The following is a 20,406-nucleotide window of genomic DNA, read 5'->3' on the forward strand; positions in this document are numbered from 1 at the left end:
ATTACTTAAAGGTTAATTTCTGATACCCAACCTCATTACGGCGTGCGAAGCTGTTAGCGCTCCTGCAGAACCGTCTTTTCCATGCCTACCTGCCGTCTGCGTTGCTAAAACCCCAACGGACAAGAGTACGTCCCTTTTCCTGCTAGGCTGGGACCACGGCCCCCCCCCCCGCACCCCGCGTTCCCGCGGGCACCCCGGGTGTTGGCTGGGACCCCACGAGCACCCCGGCTGTTGACAGGGACCCCCCTTGCCTGTCTCTCCCCATCGGGGTGTTCCTTGCCGTGGAGGGAAGAGGGGTTGTCAGGTTCGTGCGGCGGAGCTCGGCCTCCGGAGGCGGTTTGTAAGCCTCATCCCGGCCGCTGTGTGGCGGGTTTCGTGGCGCTGTTAAAGGGCGCGGCGGTGGCGGCCCAGCCGGTGTGCGGGCCCGGGGCGGGGAGCAGGGACCCAGCGGCGTCCCCAAGCCGGCCGCGTGCGCCAGCCCCGCCCCGCCATCGGCGGCGCGCTCGATTGGCTGGGCAGCGTCACGTGCGGAGGGGCTCAGCTGACCGAGGTGCCCAGCAGTGATTGGGCGGAGGGAGAGGGGGCGGGCCCCGCGACCAGGCGGTGCGGCCCAGGCCCGGGAGCCTGCCGGGCCGCCATGTCCCGCTGGCCGGGCCCGGCCGGGGCCCGCCGCCCCCCCGGGGCTGAGGCCGCGCTGTCCTCCGCGGCCCTCGACCTGAACGCGGAGCGGGAGAAGATCCGGCGGGAGATCGAGGAGCTGGAGCGGAGCCTGGAGCCCGGCGGGGCCGGCATCGAGGTGGCCGTCTCCGACTCCAGCCTCAGCTCCGGCACGGGTACGGCGGGACGCGGGCTCCCCCCTCTCCAACCCCCACCGGCGCTGCTGCTCCTCCTGCATTAAGTTAATGCTCTGGCTCTTGGCGCCACGGGAGAGGGGCTCGCGTCGTTTTTGTCTTAACCCCACCGCTTCCGCCAGGCGCTGCGCACGGGCGGTGCTGGGAACGAATTCTGGAGGGCTGGAGGCGAGGCGTCTCCTGGAGGCTTTCCTTAGCAAGCGTCCGGGCAGGAGAAGCCTCTTGCACCGGTGTTTTGCATATTTTCACGATGAAACCCGTGGCAAGCTAGCGGGGGAAGGTTTAGAGAGCCATCACGCCTCCCGACGGAGGTTTCTAGTCAGGGCAGGTGGTAACGAGCTGACTCATGAAACGCAACAGCCCACCAAATACTGTCAGTATTTAAATTACAGCCGTTTCCATGCCGTCTGAATGGACAATACAAACTTTGCTATGTAAGCCGCTCCATTTCTCAGCCTGCCTGTGCTCCTAAAATTAATTTTTTTCAAACCTAAGAGGGGGTGGTACTACCACCGGGTATCTATATGTCTGGTGGCTGTCACAGTTGCTTCATCCACCTGTGTTTTGATCATGGAAGGCCAAATAACGTATGTCAGAGCTCTGCAGCCACACTGAATGCAAAATCAGATATTGCTGAGGAGCGTGGAAGGGCTGTTAGGTGCTCACACAGTTTATGGGTTTTACTGGGTTGGAACGTTCACTTGGCTGCATACTCTGGAGCCTTTATTTTGCCATGATGTGTAGGACCAAGATGCAGCTTGATTGTTACAATAGTTATCAGGAGCTGCTTTTTCTTCCTGCTCTAGAATAAAAAAGTGCATAAGTGGAGTATAATTAAATATCATTTTTACCTGACAATACTGCAGTATCCAAAAACTCTAATGGTCGTGTCTGAGGTACTATGTGGTGCTTTATTCTGTATGCTTTAATTGAAGGGTCTTTGTTTTTGAAGCTTTCCTTTTTTTATCCCACTGCGGTCAGCATTTTTGTATTTTTGTTGTCTAACAGATGATGGTGAAGATGATGACTCAGATTCTCGTGCTGAAATGGTAACCATTTTCTCTTTAAGTATATCTTTCCATCTGTCTATTGAATTTCACTCCGTTCTGCGGAAATCTAGGCAGCTGGCTTGACTCCACAGCTCAGGAATGATTAAGAATAGATCCGGAGATTTAGTTATTCCTGCCCAGAACTTTGTTATTCACGTGTAATAGACAGACTTCTTCATGTGCAAACAAACGGCAGGGATCAGAGGCCTCACTGCTCTGGTGCTTGCTGATCTCTGTCACTGGAAACACACCAGCTTCTGGGGAGGTTGCAGAGCAATTGCACCTGAGAAAGAAATCATCAGCTTGTGATCAAGAAATCTGTTACTTCTTTGTACCTGAAGAATACTGGGTTTGCATAAGGGGAAAATTACTACTAAGACTTTTTACAAATCTGTTTACCTTTGGTGTTGTTTTAAACATAATATTTTCTCAGACTTCCTATAAAAACATGTAGCAGAGAAATATCTTAATGCCTGTACAGCGCAGGAAAGGAAAAGTTAGTTCGTGAAGACAAATCTGCTGGTGCAGGTTGGACCCAGGCGCAGAGCCCTTTCGTGAAACAGTCAGCCCTGCTTTGTGTCCGAAGCGTGTGGTAATAAATCATGTAAGGGAAGAATTGCTTCAGCAGAAGCACAAATGAGGTGGAAATTTGAAGGGGTGGTTCTGAAGTACAGATTTAGCAGGTAAGAGAGCTCCAGTGTGAAGTACTACTGTTTCGCAGTTTACTTACAGTTTTGCAGTTGATGGCACAAGACCAGGTGTTGGCAAGGTTTGGAGTCAGACTTTGGTTCAGATAGCAGCAGGCTGCACCAATGAACAGGGCGAAGGGGAGCTAGGCGAGGCTGGTAACTCCGCCTCTGGGAGAGTTCAAAACAGCTGCCAGGGAGAGAGAGAAACAGTTATGTGCCTCTAATTCTTTTGAAAATCAGTTTTGTAAGATAATAGAAGTACTGAGTTACAAAAATAATTATGTTACGTACCTGCTTTTAAAGCAAGCATTTCTCTCCCCCCTCCCCCCCCCCCCCCCCCCCCCCCGCCTTATTTGCTTCAAGGAAATGGAAAGAGAAGATGACAGTAGTGATGATGATATTGAAAGCAGTCTGCCACAGGATCCAGAAACATGTCTGCAGATGAACCATGTGTACCAGGAAGTTATCCAGGAAAAGATTGAGGAAGTCGAGCTTCTCATTGCACAAAACAAAGAACAGCAGGTGAGCAAAATGGGAGTAAAATGTTCATTCCTGTGCTTTTCTGGTTGCCATTTGCCATCTTCCCCTGCCCACCAAGCCCAGTAAAACTTCCCAGGACATTCCTAATCCATCACAGGTACCAGGGGAATCAGCTGCAGCAGTCGTAGTCCCTTATTCATATGCTGGTGCAGTGCTCAGCTTGCTTGGCCAGGAACCAGGTTCATTTTTTTCATGGCAGTTCAAACCAATGTCACTTGACTGGCATTTTGAATGGCTTATTTGACTGATGTTTCCATGCTTTCTTATCACCACAAATGCTACTGCTAGGGTATTTTACATCTTATATTTTAGCTTGTTGTAGCAAGTTAGTTTTTTTTGTTTGTTTTTTTTTTTTTTTTAATCATCAGCAGTGTACTGTACAAACTTAGGAAGTTCAAATCCTGTATTTAACACGTACACTGATTTACAGTGTGGCACTGCAGATTTGAACCCTGCCTGGGATGTTTGTGATGGCTCAGCCACTGCTCTCTGAAATTAGGAATTTGAAGGAGACACTGATACTGTTTGTTTAATTCTTGTATTGCAGAAGGAAATCATGTGCGAGCTTGGTGGTCCAAAAATAGCAAAGGCAGGAGATGGTAGAAATCTACCAGCAAATACATTTTTGGGTCATTTTATGAAGCCATACTTTAAGGATAAAACAACAGGAATTGTAAGTAAATAGAAGTATGTTACATACTGATGTGTCTTTCAATGATAGATTTAAAGTGTAACTGTGTTAAAACTGTGTTACATTTCAACTGCGTAACTGTGAATGTCACTGCTCAGTTTGAAACCTTTTTTTCCTCACTTGTTGCTTACTTACCCTCTTCTGGAAATGTTCATTCAACGCATGTCTGGCTGTGATGTCTGAAAGTGAGTCCTGAGGAGTGGCATTGCAGCCAAGTGCAGGCACTTGAACCTTCTTGTTTTCAACTTAACTTTGATTGTTTGTCTTCATCTCCACGATCCAATTCCATGCTGTTGTTTAAAGTACTCATTGAAATGTGATTGTCTTTGCAACTGAGTTTTCTGAGGCAAATGTCGCTTCTTTTTTAATGTGTTTTTAAAGGATCGCTAGCAAAAGGAGATCTTGACTTTTTGTTGTAGCTAAGATGTCAACTGTCACCATACATATAGTAATATAATATTCAAGCAATGACAGGTAATTTTTCTATTAAATCCTACCCAAGCTGGTAGTGCATCTTAAGTACGTACAGACATGCATAATACGTGTCCCCATGTTCAAAATGCTTCTTCAGCCAACTCTCAGCTAATGTGAGCAGGCCTGGCTCTGAGCTGAGAATGTGCTGTGTAACCACGGACAAACTTACTTGCTTGAAGTATCTATTTGTATCGGTTTTCTTATGTCTTCTGATGTATCTTGTGAGTTAGTGCTAATGAAGGTAACTTAGCAGTTTGAATGTGAGGGTTTGCACAAGTTTGAGTTACCAGTCTTTTTTGTAGCCATTCATGCTAGGGTTCTAAGAAGAAAGGGCAATTTTTCTGTGTATCTGACTCTTCTAACGTATCTAACCCTTCTAATCTTCATTAGGGCCCTCCTTCCAATGAAGATGCCAAGGAAAAGGCAGCTCAGGGCATAAAATCCTTTGAACAACTGCTTTCAACAAAATGTAAGTAACTCTATGTGCCATTCAGTGTTCTATAAGAGCTATAATAAATTTATATATTCATATTGTTACTTCCCCCCCCATTTGCCGTTAAACATCAACACTTCTGATATTTCAGACTTGACTCCACAAAAAAAGTAGTTAAAAGTAAATGGGATGCTCTATAAATTGTTTCAGCAAGTCATTAATGACTTTCTTCTTTCATTTGCATTTGTTTTGATGCGTCAACTCCTGTGAGCACTCCAAAACCAAATGAGATCGTGCAAGGGTAGTGCTCAGATGAGAGAAGTTCAAGGGACGCTTACAGCTCTAGATGGTTACAGACACCTGGGTGATGATCTTTATTGAGGTCTCTTTGGAACTAAAACTGAGCAAGAGGCTGCGACTTGCCCAAGTCAGACATGACATTAGTGATTTAGGTGGGGAACTCTTATTGAAGACGTGGGGGATACTTTAACAGGGGTATTGAAAGCAGTGGATCTCTCTTTTTCTTGGCAGTGGTTTTGCACTAGTGTCTGAATGCTCGATTACCTTGTTTGGTTTAGGGAAAAGCAGAGAGAAGACATTATTGCAGAAATCAGTCGTAAGTGACCGCTTGCAGCGCCTGCTTCAACCAAAGTTACTGAAGTAAGTACTGGGCAAAAATCTTCTTTCTTCTGATGAGAACATTATATATGAAGGAAGGAGAAGATATATATGGAGATTCCACCTTCCTTCAGCAAGTTCTTGCATTAACTGTTTGTGATTCAGTAAGGTTACAAAACGCAGCAGAGATACTTTGGAGGGCCGCTCTGTGAATTACAGCGGTGGTCCTCACACTCCCCTGTCCTCTGGGCACCAGTGCCGAGGGTGACACTGTTGTAGGTAGCAGCATCTTTCATTCTTTGTTGACATCGATATTATCTGTGTATGTTCTGATGTATTATCTGACATCGATATTATCTGTGCATGTGGTACCAAAGGGTCTTGGACTGCTATGTTCTGACCATAAGCAAGAGGTTACAGCATTCGGGTTGGGTTGTAAACGCTTGACGATTGTTTTGTGGGTATCTGACAGGTGGAGGGGTTTTGTTTGGTATTGTGGCATTTTATAGCCATCTGTTTCCTCCCATTGACACAGCAGTATAACTTTAAATAGTCTACAGGGCTTGAAGCTGAAATTGTGATATGTAGCAAGTCATAATGGTGTGTCCAGCGAGAGATTTCTGTGCCTGGAGCTGGTACGGTGTTTGTCGCTGTTGCAGCAACCATTGGTTCTCTTTGTAAATACCAAAATGATTAATCTGAGACCTGTTCTGGATCAATGATTTGCATTGAAGGGGCAAAAATAGGCCAATGAGTGTGCCATGTGGGAAAACGTAGAACAACAACAGTTTTGTGTAGTGTGGAAATAAACTTTGAAGGAAAGAATGATGCTGGTGGCATCTTTGCCATACATCTTCTGATGCCATTGACCTCATTCCCATCTAGTCATATTAAGTAATGATAAAAATGTCTTTGAACAGGATGAGTTACTGGAATCAGAAACTGGAAAAAGTCAAGACTGAAATGGAGAAACAGATCTTGGAAAAGCAAATCAAAGAAGTGGAGCAAGAAATAGAGGCAATTAAGTGAGAAGTCTTCTTTTTATGTTCTTGGTGAAAATGAAAGTCTGTTCTTGGAGTTTCCCTCTTAAAATTCCCTTCTTCCTCAAGTACTTCTAGATATGACATTTGGTGAAAGCTTTATTTGTGTTGGCTTGCAAAAAATTAAGTGCTGCTCAAACTCTGTAGAGCTCTTGTCTCCCCAGTTCTTATACTAAGAATTGTGTTTTGGGTCTTGATACACAAATGCAGTATCTATACCCAATGTAGAGGTGCTGTTTTAAATGGTTCTTGATTTAGCAACAAGGAAGCAGAGAGCTCAGTAGTTCTGAGCTTTTGCTCATTAACATGACTGGAGCAATGTATTTTGATATTGCATTAATGGTTTCTCGTGCTAAACCAACATCATCTTGTAGGGGACTGTTTTTCAAGAAGAAACATTGCTTTGGGCAAAGTTACTGTGTTAGAGACCCATGCTTTGAGATAGTAAGTGTTCAGTTCTTGTGGAAATCAGTAACAGGTGGGATAACAAGATGAAGCAAGATCAGGAAGACAAAGTGACCGTTCAATTAACCATTTAATGTGGTTCGTTCTTTCTCTTTGTACATTCTGCTTTAGCCAACTCCCAGAAAGTGACTTGTTAGGGAACAGATTCGATGAGCATGACTGGGAGAAAATTTCAAACATCCACGTAAGTTGGGAGATCAGCTGTTTTATTATTTCTGATATCTGTGTCCCTTCTCTTGAGAATTGCCTGACCTAGTCTAGTTTGCATCCACTGTTCCCATCATGCATTTCTCAAAGTTGACTGTTATGTGATCTCAACTTGTTAAATTGATGATTTAATTCTGGAAAACTTAGCAATAAGGCATATCTGGAATGCAAAATATATTCCTTGTATCAGTGTCCCTGTCTGTTCAGGTGTTTCATTCCCAGCTACAAGACAAAACAGATTTCTGCTGTTTCTTTTAGTTTGATGGACAGCGTAGTTCAGAAGAACTGAGGAAGTTTTGGCAAAATTGGGAGCATCCAAGCATCAACAAAAAGGAATGGACTGAGGAGGAAATAGAGAGGCTAAAGAAGATAGCTGCTAAACACGGTTATCTGGACTGGCAAACTATAGCCGAGGAGCTGGGGGTAAGGTCTTCTGAGCTCAGAAACAAGAGGTGACCAGTCAGTTAATTCTGACTTAACTGTGCCTCATGTCAATTTTCAGGAAACAACATTAATGTTAATTGATAATTCATGCTTTTCTGAGAAGTGTTCACGAACAGTACCAAAAAAGTTTGGTACTGTACCCTTTTCCTCTTGCTTTTTGTCCTCATAAATAACCAGTTATCTGCGTATCTCTGTTTTCATTGTATTAAGACCAACAGGACACCTTTCCAGTGCTTGCAGAAGTATCAAATCTATAACAAAGATCTGAAAAGGAAAGAATGGACCAAAGGTGAAGATCAGATGCTTTTAGAGCTTGTTCAAGAGATGAGAGTAGGAAGTCATATCCCATACAAGAAAAGTAAGTGACCTACAAGTGAAAATGCCTTCCATTCACCTGCAAAATTTTTTTTTTTTAAATTCTCCCACGCTTATGTCTGTTAATGTTTCTGCATACTAGAGCACCCAGCCTGCTCTGATTCAAGGAATTAATTACGTTTTATTTCCTATGAATGTTTCCATTTCTAGGATAGTCACAGTTCTGTGTTTTCACCTTACCATTCTAGCCTGTGATCTAGGCAAGGCACAACAGTGCTGTGGCTCATCCAAAACTACAGATGTACTGATTTCTAAAAGCCCCCAAGTTGGTGAGATGAATGAAAGAGGATGGCTGAGTTTTCCCTCTTTTTCCTTGGTGGGAGCAGTGATTTATGCCTTTCCTGTACCTACCTGGAAGTTTCATTATATCAGCAAGAACTTAGTATCTTTTGGAACCTTTATCCATCTTTGAAATTTGGTTGAAACTGGCTGAGAGTTATTAACGAGTACCGATGGTGGTGTGAGCTTTGTTTTTTGTAGCAAAATCATCTGAGTTCTTCCCTAGAAAGCCAGTATTCATTCACGGCCAGCTGTTTTGGCATTTTCAGTGCTGTGCCCAGAAGCCTTTTCTAGGGGGTCAGTACTGCTGCTTCTGTTCCTCAGAAGTATGGGAGGCAGTACGAGTAGCAAGGAGTAGAGTTGAGATATAATACAACCAAGTATCTGGGGTCCTAAGTCCAAGCCTGCGAGTATAACGCCTGGTGTCTTGAACCTGTCAGATATTTGTTGGAGCTGAAACCTTTCCTAGTTCTCTGTTGTTGCAAGATGGACCGTTGGGGTCATCATGTGTCTAGTATGGATAATGCCATTATAAATAGTAACATTTCGTGTATGCTATGCTCTTTCAATTCTTGTGTACCATTGTTTAAGTATTTAAGCTGATGTTTAAATGCTTCTTATGGCGATCCACTGTTTGAAAATATCGCAGTAACAATGTAAGTAAAAGAAGAAACACTGTTTGCAACAGACTTTAAAATACACTTGTGCATTTCTAGTTGCTTATTACATGGAAGGAAGAGATTCTGCTCAGCTGATTTACCGATGGACAAAGAGCGTGGACCCCAGTTTAAAGAAAGGACCCTGGACACCAGAGGAAGATGCTGTAAGCTCCATTCTCTGATGCCTAGAATTGCAGGGTGCAAAAAGTGGGAAGGTTAGACTGTTGAGAGGTTGCATGGCTATATACATCTGAGCTTTAAGAGTGGCACAAGGGAATGTAAAACGGACTAAGATGGGCAGTTTACAAGTCAAGAGGGCTTAGCAGCTCCTAAACACTTCTGTTCAGAGATTTACAACACACTGGAAACAAATACAACTGCTGCTGTCTCAGACATATTAGGATTATTACTGATGAGAATGTCAACTCTTGCTTTGTCTGATTAACATAGATGCTGTTGGCTGCGGTTAAGAAGTATGGAGAGCGTGACTGGTATAAAATTCGGACAGAAGTGCCAGGGAGGAGCGATGCTCAGTGCAGAGATCGGTAAGTACGTTGTGTAGCAACTGTGTTTTCAAGTTTACTACACAGAGTCGAGATGCAACTTATTTTACAAATACGTTTGATTTGCTTAAACCACTGCCACCTTAAGGACTGTTTTGTAAAAAGTGGTTACGGTCTAAATATAGTCTCTAACATTGTCTCCACATAACCCTGCATTTGTAGTTACACAGAAGTCAAAAAGTTGAAATTGAGTTTAGCAGAGAGAACAGTGCATTGTTGCCTGTGGCGTGCTACTCCCTCAGTATAGTTGCCTGTGGGTTAGCAGAAGTTGGGAAGGGCGTTGTTCAAAATAAAGCGAAGTGGTCATTATATTTGAATTGAGTGCATGTAGGGAGGGAAGGTTGTCATCCATGTATTGTCTGTGTATCGGTGAAAATGGTCTAGTCAGTGACTTCCTGTAACTGAACGCCAATAATGAGGTGCTGAGCAATTTTCAGCCTTGGACCCAACCTCAGGAGACTCGGAGTACAGTGTGTCCTAATTTCAGTGACCCGTTTTACAGCTGCTTGTTGTAATTCTTAATTATGTGGCCTGATACTTTTGAGAACAAAGAGATTGTAGCTGTGCTGTATTAAGGGAGTAGGGATGGGACCCCTTAGAAAAAGGAAAGATCTGATAAGGAATGCTGGTTTTGTTCAGCCTCGGAGTATGCAGTGATGATCGAACTGTACAAGCAGGATTGCATATTCCTTACTTCAATGTTTTCATTTTGAAGGTACTTAAAAGCATTGCACTGTGATGTAAAGAAAGGCAAGTGGAGTTTAGAGGAAGAGGAGCAGCTAATTGAACTGGTTCAGAAGCATGGCCTGGGTAAGTGTTTCTGTGGCTTAATCTTTAGAAGTTTAGAGAAGTAAGTGTTATTAAGGAATTTATCATTTAAGTTTTCTCCTCTTTTATTTTAAGCCTTGCAGCTGATACTGGCAGGCTCTGCTTCGTACTGATGATTGCAACCTTCCTTATATTGTGTAGTCTGTTCCTGGAAATTCAGTTACTGAGGGACTGTGCAGAAAAGAGTTCTATAGCTCTGTTAGCAAGGTGTCGGAGCTATGACGGTTTAGAGGGGTGAGTTCCCTGTGAAAGGGTTGTCTTAATTTCTCGAAGACAACTTTCCTAAACAAATAGAAGCTTTTCAGCATCCAGTTTAAACTTTCTTCTAAGCACTCTCTTACTGCTGCAAGGGAGTGTGTTGTCCTGCTAGGGTTCTCGTTATTGGTTAATTTTCTAGTAGTTTCTCACCTTAGCTGAGTGTATAGTAGTGCAAAGTCTGATCAAAGAACACTAATGGGTATTAAGGTTTTGACATCCATTCATATAGTAACTCTTATACAAGGAAATGTATAATGTGTATAATGTTCTGCATTGAAAAGGCCTGTCGCTCAGTTTGTTGCATTAATAGGTATGCTCTACTCTGCATCCTTTTTAGGTCGTTGGAGTAAAATAGCCTCCGAATTGCCACATCGGACGGGCTCCCAATGTCTAAGCAAGTGGAAACTCATGATTGGGTCTAAGGTATTGTACAAAATCCTGCTATGTCACAGTCTCATCTCTTTTAATTAAGATTCTCTAAACTGAAAGTGAAATCCTGTGAAATCAATACAAAAATTGGCACTGATTTCACACAATCACGATTTTTGTCATGGATGTTCATGGTCTAATTTTTTGATGTGTTAAAGCAGCCTTTGTTCTGAAGGTCTGAAGTTAATTAGCTACGTATTTGTATATTATCCAGAATCTCTTTACTGCCTTGAAGTGCCTGTAAGGATGGGATATACCTAGGTTTTCATGTATGTACCTCATGAGTTGCCAGTTTTGGTACCAGGCACTCCAGAAATTCTGGCTGCTTAAAACCGTGTTAAAGATAGTCTTGTTTCCATTGGCAAAGCACCTGCCCGAGCGAAGGGTTCATGGAAACCAAAATGTGTCGAGATGGGGCACTGTACTTAGCTTGTACTTCCACGTGCACCAGTTCTTAACACAAACTTGGCTCTATCTGTAGCTTTTTCTTTGCATACAAGAATCTAAACCAATAAAAATATGGGTCCAAAGGCAATTGTCAATTGTACTGGATTTGGTTAATCTTAGCAGAAGTAAAGCAGAACTGTCCATTTGGAAGTCACACCTTACTGATAGGATACTGCCCCATTAAACTTTTAACTTACTGATTTGAGAGGTTTACAAGTCAAGGGTGAATGCTGGCTAAAACTTGTCTGTGCTTTTTTTGACTGAGAAGAAAAGATCTAGGCCAACAAAACGCCGACACGTGCAAGAGAGTTCCAGCTCTTCAGAGAGTAGCAGTGAAGACATAGAACTGGACTTAGCAGACAGTTCAGAGGAGGAGACAACAAGCAAGGAAGAGTGTGAATTTCCCAGCATTGATTTGTGGATACCAACACGGACAGATATGCAGGAGTCAAACAAAGGAAGATACCAAACTCCATCCCTTTTCTCTCCTGCGAGTGCTGATGCAAAGACCAGTAGCAGTGAAGTTCCAAGTGCAACATGTGATGGAGACAAGGACAGAGTTGCCAATAAATCATCAGAGTTGAACACCCTCCTGAGGGGCATTGCGCGTCCACATTCAACGGACGTCATTGTGAAGAATCCAATAGAAGTAATGAACAAGGTGAATCCTGGGTTTCTCAGTCTGTTCTTGATGGGATTGAAGCTTAGATCAGAAGCGACCAGGAAGTGCAGTTGCTGCAGTAAAGAGAGTATGTGACAAGTAGATGGCAAAATCTTTTTCACACCTCTGTTGGCTGCTTTCTCACTATGCCATTTGGGGGTGCTGTTGGAAACTGAGCTGTGGCATTAAACAGAAATTTCTAGCACTGCCTCCCCATGCATTACCTAGAAGATAGCTGTGTGCTTTCCTACCCATAGTGTCACAGAAACAAAACTTCTTTTATATCTTCATAAAGCAGAATTATCCATTTTGGATAATTAGACACAACTAAATTATGAATTGTGGTGTCTCTCTACCCTGGTGACTAGGGCATATAGGCTTAAAGTTGGGAAGAATTAAGTTACTTATACATCTGTGTCTGATTCTGAGTTGGGTTTTCAGCCCTAATCAGGCACTGAAACAGTACAAACCCTCCTAGCACATTTTTGCAGAAAGATACTCCTTAGCAAAATATTAAATGTCAAAATTGGTATTTAAGTTCATGTAAGCAAAAATGTTCTGAATTTTGTGTTAAGAATTGCACATGTGCCCTAGACGGCAGGGCCAATTGCACTGATGACAAGTTTGCTGGTTACAGAAGTGGTGTGTTCTGGGGGTTATGGTATGCAAGGGTTGCAAGTGCTTTAATTTGATTACAGATACAGCATTATTTTACTAGTAGAAGTCTAGGGAAGAGTCAGTGGCTTTTTCAAACCTCTTCCTGTTCCTTCCCATGTACTGTTAAGCCAAAAAATGCAAAGAGAATAATCCAATAAATTTTGACCCTCAGTGTGGGTTTTTGTAGATACTTCACACAAAGGCTTTTATGAAGCAGAGATTTGGTATTGTGATAATGCACAAGGACTAAAAGGTAACGTAAGCGTCTGCACTTCAGGGCTGATTTCATTTAATAAGATACTTCCAACAGCAGGAGGGTTGAAAACTTTTATACCTTCTATGTATAAGTCAGTGCAAGTAATTTTCTGTGAAATACTTTTCCTTTTATTTTTTCTTGTACGCTTTTGTTTTAAGGCTTCCAGATGTGGAAAGCAGGTGCTACGAGTTACCCTGGAGAATGTGAGAAGAGTATTAAGAAATAACACGTGCTTTCAGAGGAAACTTGTAAGTGCCTCTTCCGTCTTGTCTGCTCTTGTGATGTGAGCACTGCCAGGCTGTATTTAGTGGGAAATGTTCTTTGATAGAATCACAAACCTTCCTGCACTGTAGTCTCAAGGGGAAAAGCTCATAATTTCTTTTTTTTTTTTTTTTTTCCCCCATAACTGCCCCATGAATAGTTTGTCCTGGGCCTAAGTGTGGTAGAACCTTCCTAATTGGAACTCTAATTATGTATTTGTTCATGCACAGCAATCAAAGATACTAAAACCTTCTGCCACCGTTTTAACAAAAATCTCTGGAGTCGGCCAGAAGCTTCAAGGGCTGCAGAACATCACGGATAAAACTTACCGTCAAGAGAGAGAGCGTTTGAGAAGAATGAACCTTGACAGAAAGCTTCTAATGGCAGTGACACCTTGGGTGGGCAACGTACTACTGCCTTGCACCTTCCAAACTGGGAAGATGGCTTTTCATCAGACAAAAGGTAGTGGTGACCCATCAGGGACAGTACTGTCCTGCTTTTTGTCCCTACTTTCTGACATCTTGTAAGTGAATGCCCAGCTGATGTTGATGTTGCACTTTTTTGTAGCTGATTCTATTCAAGAGAAGATTAAGTCGGTCAGTCTCGCGAGCACTCCTCTGTTCGCGCTTTTCATTCAGGTAGGTTTTACTGTCTTAGTAGCATTAGCTGCTTTCAAACAGTAGTAATCTTTATTTCTGTATTTGATGCTTAAATAAATGGTTTATCTTTGTTTGTTAAACTAATCATCTAATTACTGGATTAATCTGACCTCATGGCTTGCATTATGATGTTTCTTAAATAAATCCTGCATCCAAAATCTAATACTCTGAGGATTTTTTCTGTAAGTGTAAAAACATCCCCAGAATCTTGCATGTGAAGCCTCTCCCATCCATCTTGTATTGTCACTGGCTCTACCAGAACATTCTTGTTCCCAATCAAATTTTAATGAAACTCTCATCTTGCAGCTCTTTCAGATTGATACCAACGGCTGCATGAAGATTATTCGTGAGAGAAGGCTAAGGCAGTCAGAGCTTCTTAGGGCTAATGCAAAAAGGCCTCAGCAGGTATTGCACACATCTGTTTCTAAGCTTTTCCCACTGAAGTCTTGACTAAAGTAGAGATTTTTCACTGTGTGTGGCCAGTGGTGCTGTTTGTGTGTGTGTGTTACCAGTTTGTTTTGGTTCAGAAGCATAATAAAATATATAGGATGTTGGCAGATGTGGGCTTGATTCACATCTGTGCTGTTTTAATGATCTTTAGATATCTCAGAAGTATAATTTAATATAATTTTTTTGGCAGGCTTCCCAAAATATGGACACTTCTTCAGGTACCTACCAGAACATTTATTTTTATGATGTGCAAGAACTTTCACTTAATTCATCACCGTTACATTAATGACCAATTTAACTGAAGAACTTTTGGAACAAAACTACATTGTCATGCTCATTTTTGCTAGCTCTTGGATTTTCAGTTATTGACTAAATATGTTACCCTTTGGTAAGGACTTGAAAAAATACTGTAGGGCTGGGGGACCAGTGGCACTGGGCCACCAGTTCTGTAGACTATCGCTGTTACGCTTTTCTCCAGCAAGGTGCTGGCTGTAGGCTGTAGTGAACGTGCTGGCACTGACCAAAACCAAACCCCAGTTTGTTGTTGTCCTCCTGGCTGGTGCGAAGTGCTGCTATAGGGCTGACCAGTACAGTTCCTCATATGCAGTGTTAAGGTGCTTTCCTAGCCCATCTATGATTTCTGGGGAAAATTACATCGTTACTGAACAAGTGGTAAGCTTGCTGCATCAGAGTTATCTGAAGGATGTCAGGATGGGGCCTGATTAAATCGAGACTATCGTGTTGTAGGAGCTCTCACAAACAGGAATTTTGCTACTTCCTGTGCACGGTACTTGATGCTTAATAGCTAAGGAATGGCTTTTGAAAATACTGTTCAATCTTTTTAATTTTTTTTTATATTATTTCCCTTCCTCTATAGGCAATTCATCACAATCTTGTACTCAGAGGAACTCCCGAAGGGGCATACCAAGGAATGCTGTCAGGAGACCTGTTGCCTTAAAAGCAAGGGAGACTTCTGCTGCTGTCCTTGAGAGCAGCGCTCCTGCCATGCAGGGAGCTCTTCCAGCCCAAGTGCAAAGGCAGAAGCCTAAAACTGTCTCAGAATTACTGAGAGAGAAGCGGCTAAGAGAATCCCGGGCTAAGAAAGCTATGCAGAGGACAGTATTTGTTGCCCCACAGATGCTGGTTGCGGGACCTCTGATAATCCAGCACCCACCACAGCAAATTGTTCCTTCTGCACAAGCAGGGAGCAAACCTGCAGCAGTTGGTTGTACAAATAGCCAAGTGCAGTGTGCACCAGCTGCTTTGCCAGCATTTACTTCTGTTGCAGGTTCAACTTCTACTGCTATTGTGCTTGAAAACCATTCCTCATCAGTGCCAGAAACTGCGGAAAGCCCTGGTTCCTCACAAGGGAGAGAACTACAATCCAATAAGGAACTAAAAGAGCAATCTTTGCAAAGTAACGCTGAAGGAGGGGTTTTTCCAGGCATAAATCCAGCTGCAGCAGAGAAGGCCCCACGTCAGGGAGGGTGCAATGGTCAGGTCCTAGCTGGTAGTCCAGCTTCAGTAGTGTTGCAAAACCAATCTTTTGTGCCACATCAGATTACAATGGTGCCTGTTGGCATCGAGTCTGGCACCAACAAATTGTCTCTTTCCACACCAGTTACCTGTGAGCTGAATAGTAACGGGCCACAACAGAGGCCAGTCAATCTATTGCCTGCTCTTGTAACTCCACAAACTGGTTCGCATTTGATTCCCAACAGCATACTGCCTTTCACATGGGTCGTAACGCCACAGGCTTTGCTTCCCACTGCTGTACAAACTGTGGTGGGTGTTCCCCAAGGACTGCCAGCTGCTGCTGTGAGAAGTCAGTGTCAGACAACTGTGACTTCCAATGGCAATGTCTCTGGCTTAGGAGTGCCTCCGGTACCAGCTGGAGCAAATACGCCTCACCCCAGCAGTGCAGAGAAGAAAGCACCGAGTGCCCAGTTAGCAGAAGGAGTACCTTTGGGAAAGACAGCTAACCATTCCACAATTCTCTTACCTATGACCTCAGCGAGTCCTGGATGCACCACATCCAGCGTTTCTTCTGCAACGCCTGCAAGTTCAGATAGCTTCTCCAAGGCTTCTGACTCCTCTGCAGCTCAGACTGCTCTTCCACCTGATGCACCAGCCCTGCACGCTGTGCTGCTGCCCCAAACACAGCTACCTGCAAGCACTCAAGGGTCTGATTCCCAATGTGCGTCAAATCTCACTAGCGGGGGAAAGAGCCATGACTCTCTTGCAACAAATGGATCATCTTGCAGTCCAAGCATCATCACAAAAGGGATTGTGCTCCAGCCGGGAGATCCAGTTCCCCATAACAATGTCCCAAGGAACTCTGATTGCTTTGCTGCACAAGCATTGAAAAATAGACCTATTGCCTCCAAACCTCCGACTACGCAGGCTGCTGACAGTCCACCCCAGCCAACCACTTCCAGTGCAGAAAAGAATCTACTTGACTTTAGCCTGATTTCCCTTGAAGATGAGGGGCTAGTGAAGGAGTGGCTGAATGGGAAACAAGGTGTCCAGGTACCATCACTGCAAACCAGGTTGCCTTATTTGCCACCTTTTCTGTGCAACGTAAAAACCCTCTCGAAGCTACTTCTGCAGAAGGCGGCTCTAGAAGAGCAAGCAGCATGTCTTCTGCCTTCTGATGCCAGTCAGGATGAGGGCACTGGGGTTGATTTGCACGCTATCGGAGAACTGGTGCAGCAGAAACTTGGTGATAACCCTGCTTACCTCCTACTGAAAGCCAGATTCCTAGCAGCTTTTACACTCCCAGCTGTACTAGCAACTCTGCCTCCCCCAAAAGTGACAACAACTCTGTCAGCCAGCAGGAAGCAATATGAAGAGACTGACGAAGAGGAGTGGCAGAGTGAGAAGGAAGTGTCTGAGGAAGAGAGTTGTGGGAATGAATTAACAGGTGTACGGTTGGATTGGACAGTTGGTGATGAGCCTGGAGACAAAGATGCTGATTTACTAAATCAGGTAAAACAGGTGCCAGGGACTAAAAGCAGAAAGTTACTGCCAGCTAAATACTGCACTGGAATCCAGGGTGAAACCCCCACTGTTCTTAAGTGTAGCAGAAATTTGGTCCTTTTGGATAAACATAGTTTTGCAGCTGATAAAAGGAAAAGCTCTGTTGCTCAGCTGGGAGCCCTTCATCCTCACAAGGGTAAAAGTCCGTGTCTTATGTAGCACGTTAAACTTGACATGATGGTTCCCAGACGTGGGTATCAAAGCTCCCTTCCTCTTACAGTTTATAATCTGCTGCACCAACTTCTGTATTTTTGAAATCAGGCCCTTGTTTTTCATTGTATGTGTCCTTTAAACCCCAATAATATCAGGGCAATTGTGTATGTTTGCTCCTATTGCCGTTTGAGGTCTTCATCCTGAATTGTTTTATATGACTAGAGATTATTAGAGTATATGGATCAATGTAAGCCATAATGTCAACCTAAAATCAGTCTCTGATTTTTAAGCTAAATCCATTACTGCCCAGCACTGTTTCTTACAGAACACGCCAGGAAGTTGTGTAGCTCAAACTTGCATTTCAATTCATTGTGGCTCCAAAATAAACAAACAGAACACTAATGAAGATGAATAAACAAGGTAAATGGCTGTTTCTACAGGAAGATGGCAAAGCTGCCCAAAAGTCAGAGCTTTCCCGTAGTAAAAGCCAGCAGTTATCTTTCTATTCTGGCTCTGACTTTTCGGTCTGGGCCAAGTTCAGTGTAGTTTGAACTGTAAGCAGTTGGTCCAAAAGTCACCAGCAATCCTTCACTGCCTGATAGCCTTACTGCCAACCTCTGTCCTGCGACATCTTCCACCAGGCTCCCTCCCACTCTTTTTATTAATGCTGTAGCCAGGTTGTTTTCCTGGTGCTTTTCAAATAAAAGTTTGTGGTAGGGGTATGTTTTATAAGAAGTCAAAAGTTTGTGTTGACCTGTGTTGTCTGGGGCACTGTCTGGCTCCAGCAGTGAAAGCTAAAGCATCACTTGTGGCAGGCGTGCAACCTCTCTAACGAATGGTTGTCCCCACAACCTCTGTAACGAACGGTTGTGCCCAGACAGAAACTACAGCAGGAATTGCTCTAGTTTGGTAGCAGTAGCAGAAACAGGAAGAAATGCCAGTGTTGGCTGAAGGTTTTGCTCTGAAAACTTTGGGATGTTTTGTGCTTGCTGTGACATTGGTAATAGAATGTTGTTGTCCCATGCTTAATTTTGAAGGTAAATGGAAGATTGTTTTGGAAATCTTGCTGAGGTCCCTAAAATAAAAAGATGGCTGAAGGGGTTCTTTTGCAATTATGCCAGCTCTCATGGTGTTGATGGTCTCTTCTGCTTATGTTGCAGGGCATGGGAGCTGAAGAGAACGCTGCACAGTCTGTCTTGGACTCCTGCACTGATGTGGCTGATGCCAGTGCTCCTCAAATCAGGAGAAGTGCCCGCTTCAGGAAAAGGAGGAGGATGTGAGAAGGGAATGTGTTAGTAGCTACTCAGTGAATCTTGTATTTCTTGCCCGAGAAGAGAACCTGACATGCATTTGTCTGTTGTACAGCTTAGACAATGAATCATGACCCTAGGAAAGGACTAAAAATATCTCGAGTTTTGTTCCCTTAGGACACAGAGTTCTACAATCACCCATTAATCATAGACTAAGGCTAACTGACTTTCGGGGGAGGGAAAGTTGATGTCTGTGTGATAAAATTATATACAAAAGTCATGAAGTTCAAACATGTGGCAGCCTTTTAGTCCATGCTACTGCCTACTAGTATTATACCTAGCTGGTAGCACTCTACAGGCTTGGCTGCTAAAATGAGGCTAGTAGAGGGTCATAATTGGTGGGACCAGAAAGCCTGGGCAGCTACTGCTGATGAGGGGGTTTGTGTGTGTGAATGCTAAACACTTGCAGCAGAAGCCAAAGTAAATCCTTGCCACAGGTTCCAGCAAGCTGGTGGTAGGATGTCCTTGCTTGGGGATGTCAGGCAATCCCCTAGATCCTGGGCTGGTAGCAGCAGCTCTTTGTGTTTGCCCTCTGTAGCCTGGCTTGTCAGTCTTGAAGTGAAGAATAGTATTAAAAGCTGGTAGGAAGCTGGGGCTTAAGACCAGTGGGTACTTCACTGGAGTTTGTCTTTAACACTGTATCTTTGAACAACTTTGTGGGGTTTTTTTCCCCCTATATGGCTTCATTTCTCTACATGTATAACAGGACAGCTTCTATAGGGTATAAGTGTGTCATGTCTTAATATCTGTTGAGGCTTTTGGTGAAATAGACTGAATGAACATTGACAGTGTTTGATTCGCATGGTTGTCAGATGAGACTGTTTGGGTTTTTTCTTTAAAACTGGTTTTAGAAACTCCAAAAGGGCAGCTTCCCTATAAAAATGCTGTGACTAATAGGAGTTGTTTGTGCTTTGTTACAGGATTCATTTGAATGAGGTCTGCCTTCCTACATGGCAGTAGGAGATACTCTTTGCACTATTCACTTTTAACACTTCTGACAAACTGACTAGACGGACCTGGGGAAGAGAGGAAGATGGCTGGACTGGTCTTCCCATTGCCTAACAAAGTCTGCATCTTTAGACAAGTTGCAAAAAATGAAACAGAATGGCTGGAGGGAAGTCTTTCAGGCATAGGCCAATTCTCTTCCACGCTAGCACCTGCCGTAGATGCCAGGGGGAAAGATTGCTGGAGATCTGGGGAAACCAGCAATGATGGTTACTTATTTCCTTTTTGTGTTAGCCCCTATTTATGTGAATGTTTATCCATGTTCAGAATACGTTGTTCATTGGGTGTTTTTTTAGTGCTGTGACAGTGGTTTTGCTCGATAGCTAACTGACTGAATACTGCTGAATAAGCAGCAGATTAATTTTGTATCAAAATGAGTCTTGAGTATTTGTTGAAATACAGATGTTTTATTTTTCTCACTTAAAAATTACTGATGCATTCTGTGTGGTTTTTCTTCTGGTAAATAGTGCTTTTAATAATGTATGTATGAGTGTGATTGCTAATGAGAAAAATGAAGTTTGCAAGCTGCATGAAAACCAGGGAGAATGTAGAAAATGAATATGCATGTGGCTAAAACTGCAGGATTCAATTAGGCTTGGATTCTTTCTTGATTCTT

At 43.4% G+C, this 20,406-nt stretch overlaps 1 protein-coding gene across 3 annotated transcripts; it reads left to right on the forward strand.

Moving 5' to 3' along the window:
* SNAPC4 (small nuclear RNA activating complex polypeptide 4) lies at positions 1-20,214 on the forward strand. Of its 3 annotated transcripts, none has more exons than XM_075519789.1 (23): positions 1-125; positions 1,860-1,900; positions 2,953-3,111; positions 3,677-3,802; positions 4,685-4,763; positions 5,306-5,387; positions 6,266-6,370; positions 6,962-7,034; positions 7,316-7,480; positions 7,712-7,859; positions 8,872-8,978; positions 9,265-9,359; positions 10,093-10,187; positions 10,801-10,886; positions 11,608-12,000; positions 13,072-13,161; positions 13,405-13,636; positions 13,742-13,812; positions 14,140-14,238; positions 14,474-14,501; positions 15,161-17,271; positions 18,636-18,751; positions 19,706-20,214. In XM_075519789.1, the coding sequence occupies exons 2-23, from the start codon at positions 1,898-1,900 to the stop codon at positions 19,743-19,745; spliced, it is 4,503 nt and encodes a 1,500-aa protein (XP_075375904.1). In that variant the 5' UTR covers positions 1-125; positions 1,860-1,897; the 3' UTR covers positions 19,746-20,214. The 3 variants fall into 3 exon arrangements, with proteins under 3 accessions (XP_075375904.1, XP_075375903.1, XP_075375902.1); XM_075519788.1 differs by lacking the exon at positions 1-125 and adding an exon at positions 542-833 and having other exon boundaries at positions 18,636-18,766; XM_075519787.1 differs by lacking the exon at positions 1-125 and adding an exon at positions 542-833.
* The last annotated feature ends 192 nt before the right edge of the window (positions 20,215-20,406 follow it).

Source organism: Mycteria americana, chromosome 17 (assembly GCF_035582795.1).
Source record: "Mycteria americana isolate JAX WOST 10 ecotype Jacksonville Zoo and Gardens chromosome 17, USCA_MyAme_1.0, whole genome shotgun sequence".
NCBI lineage: Eukaryota > Metazoa > Chordata > Aves > Ciconiiformes > Ciconiidae > Mycteria > Mycteria americana.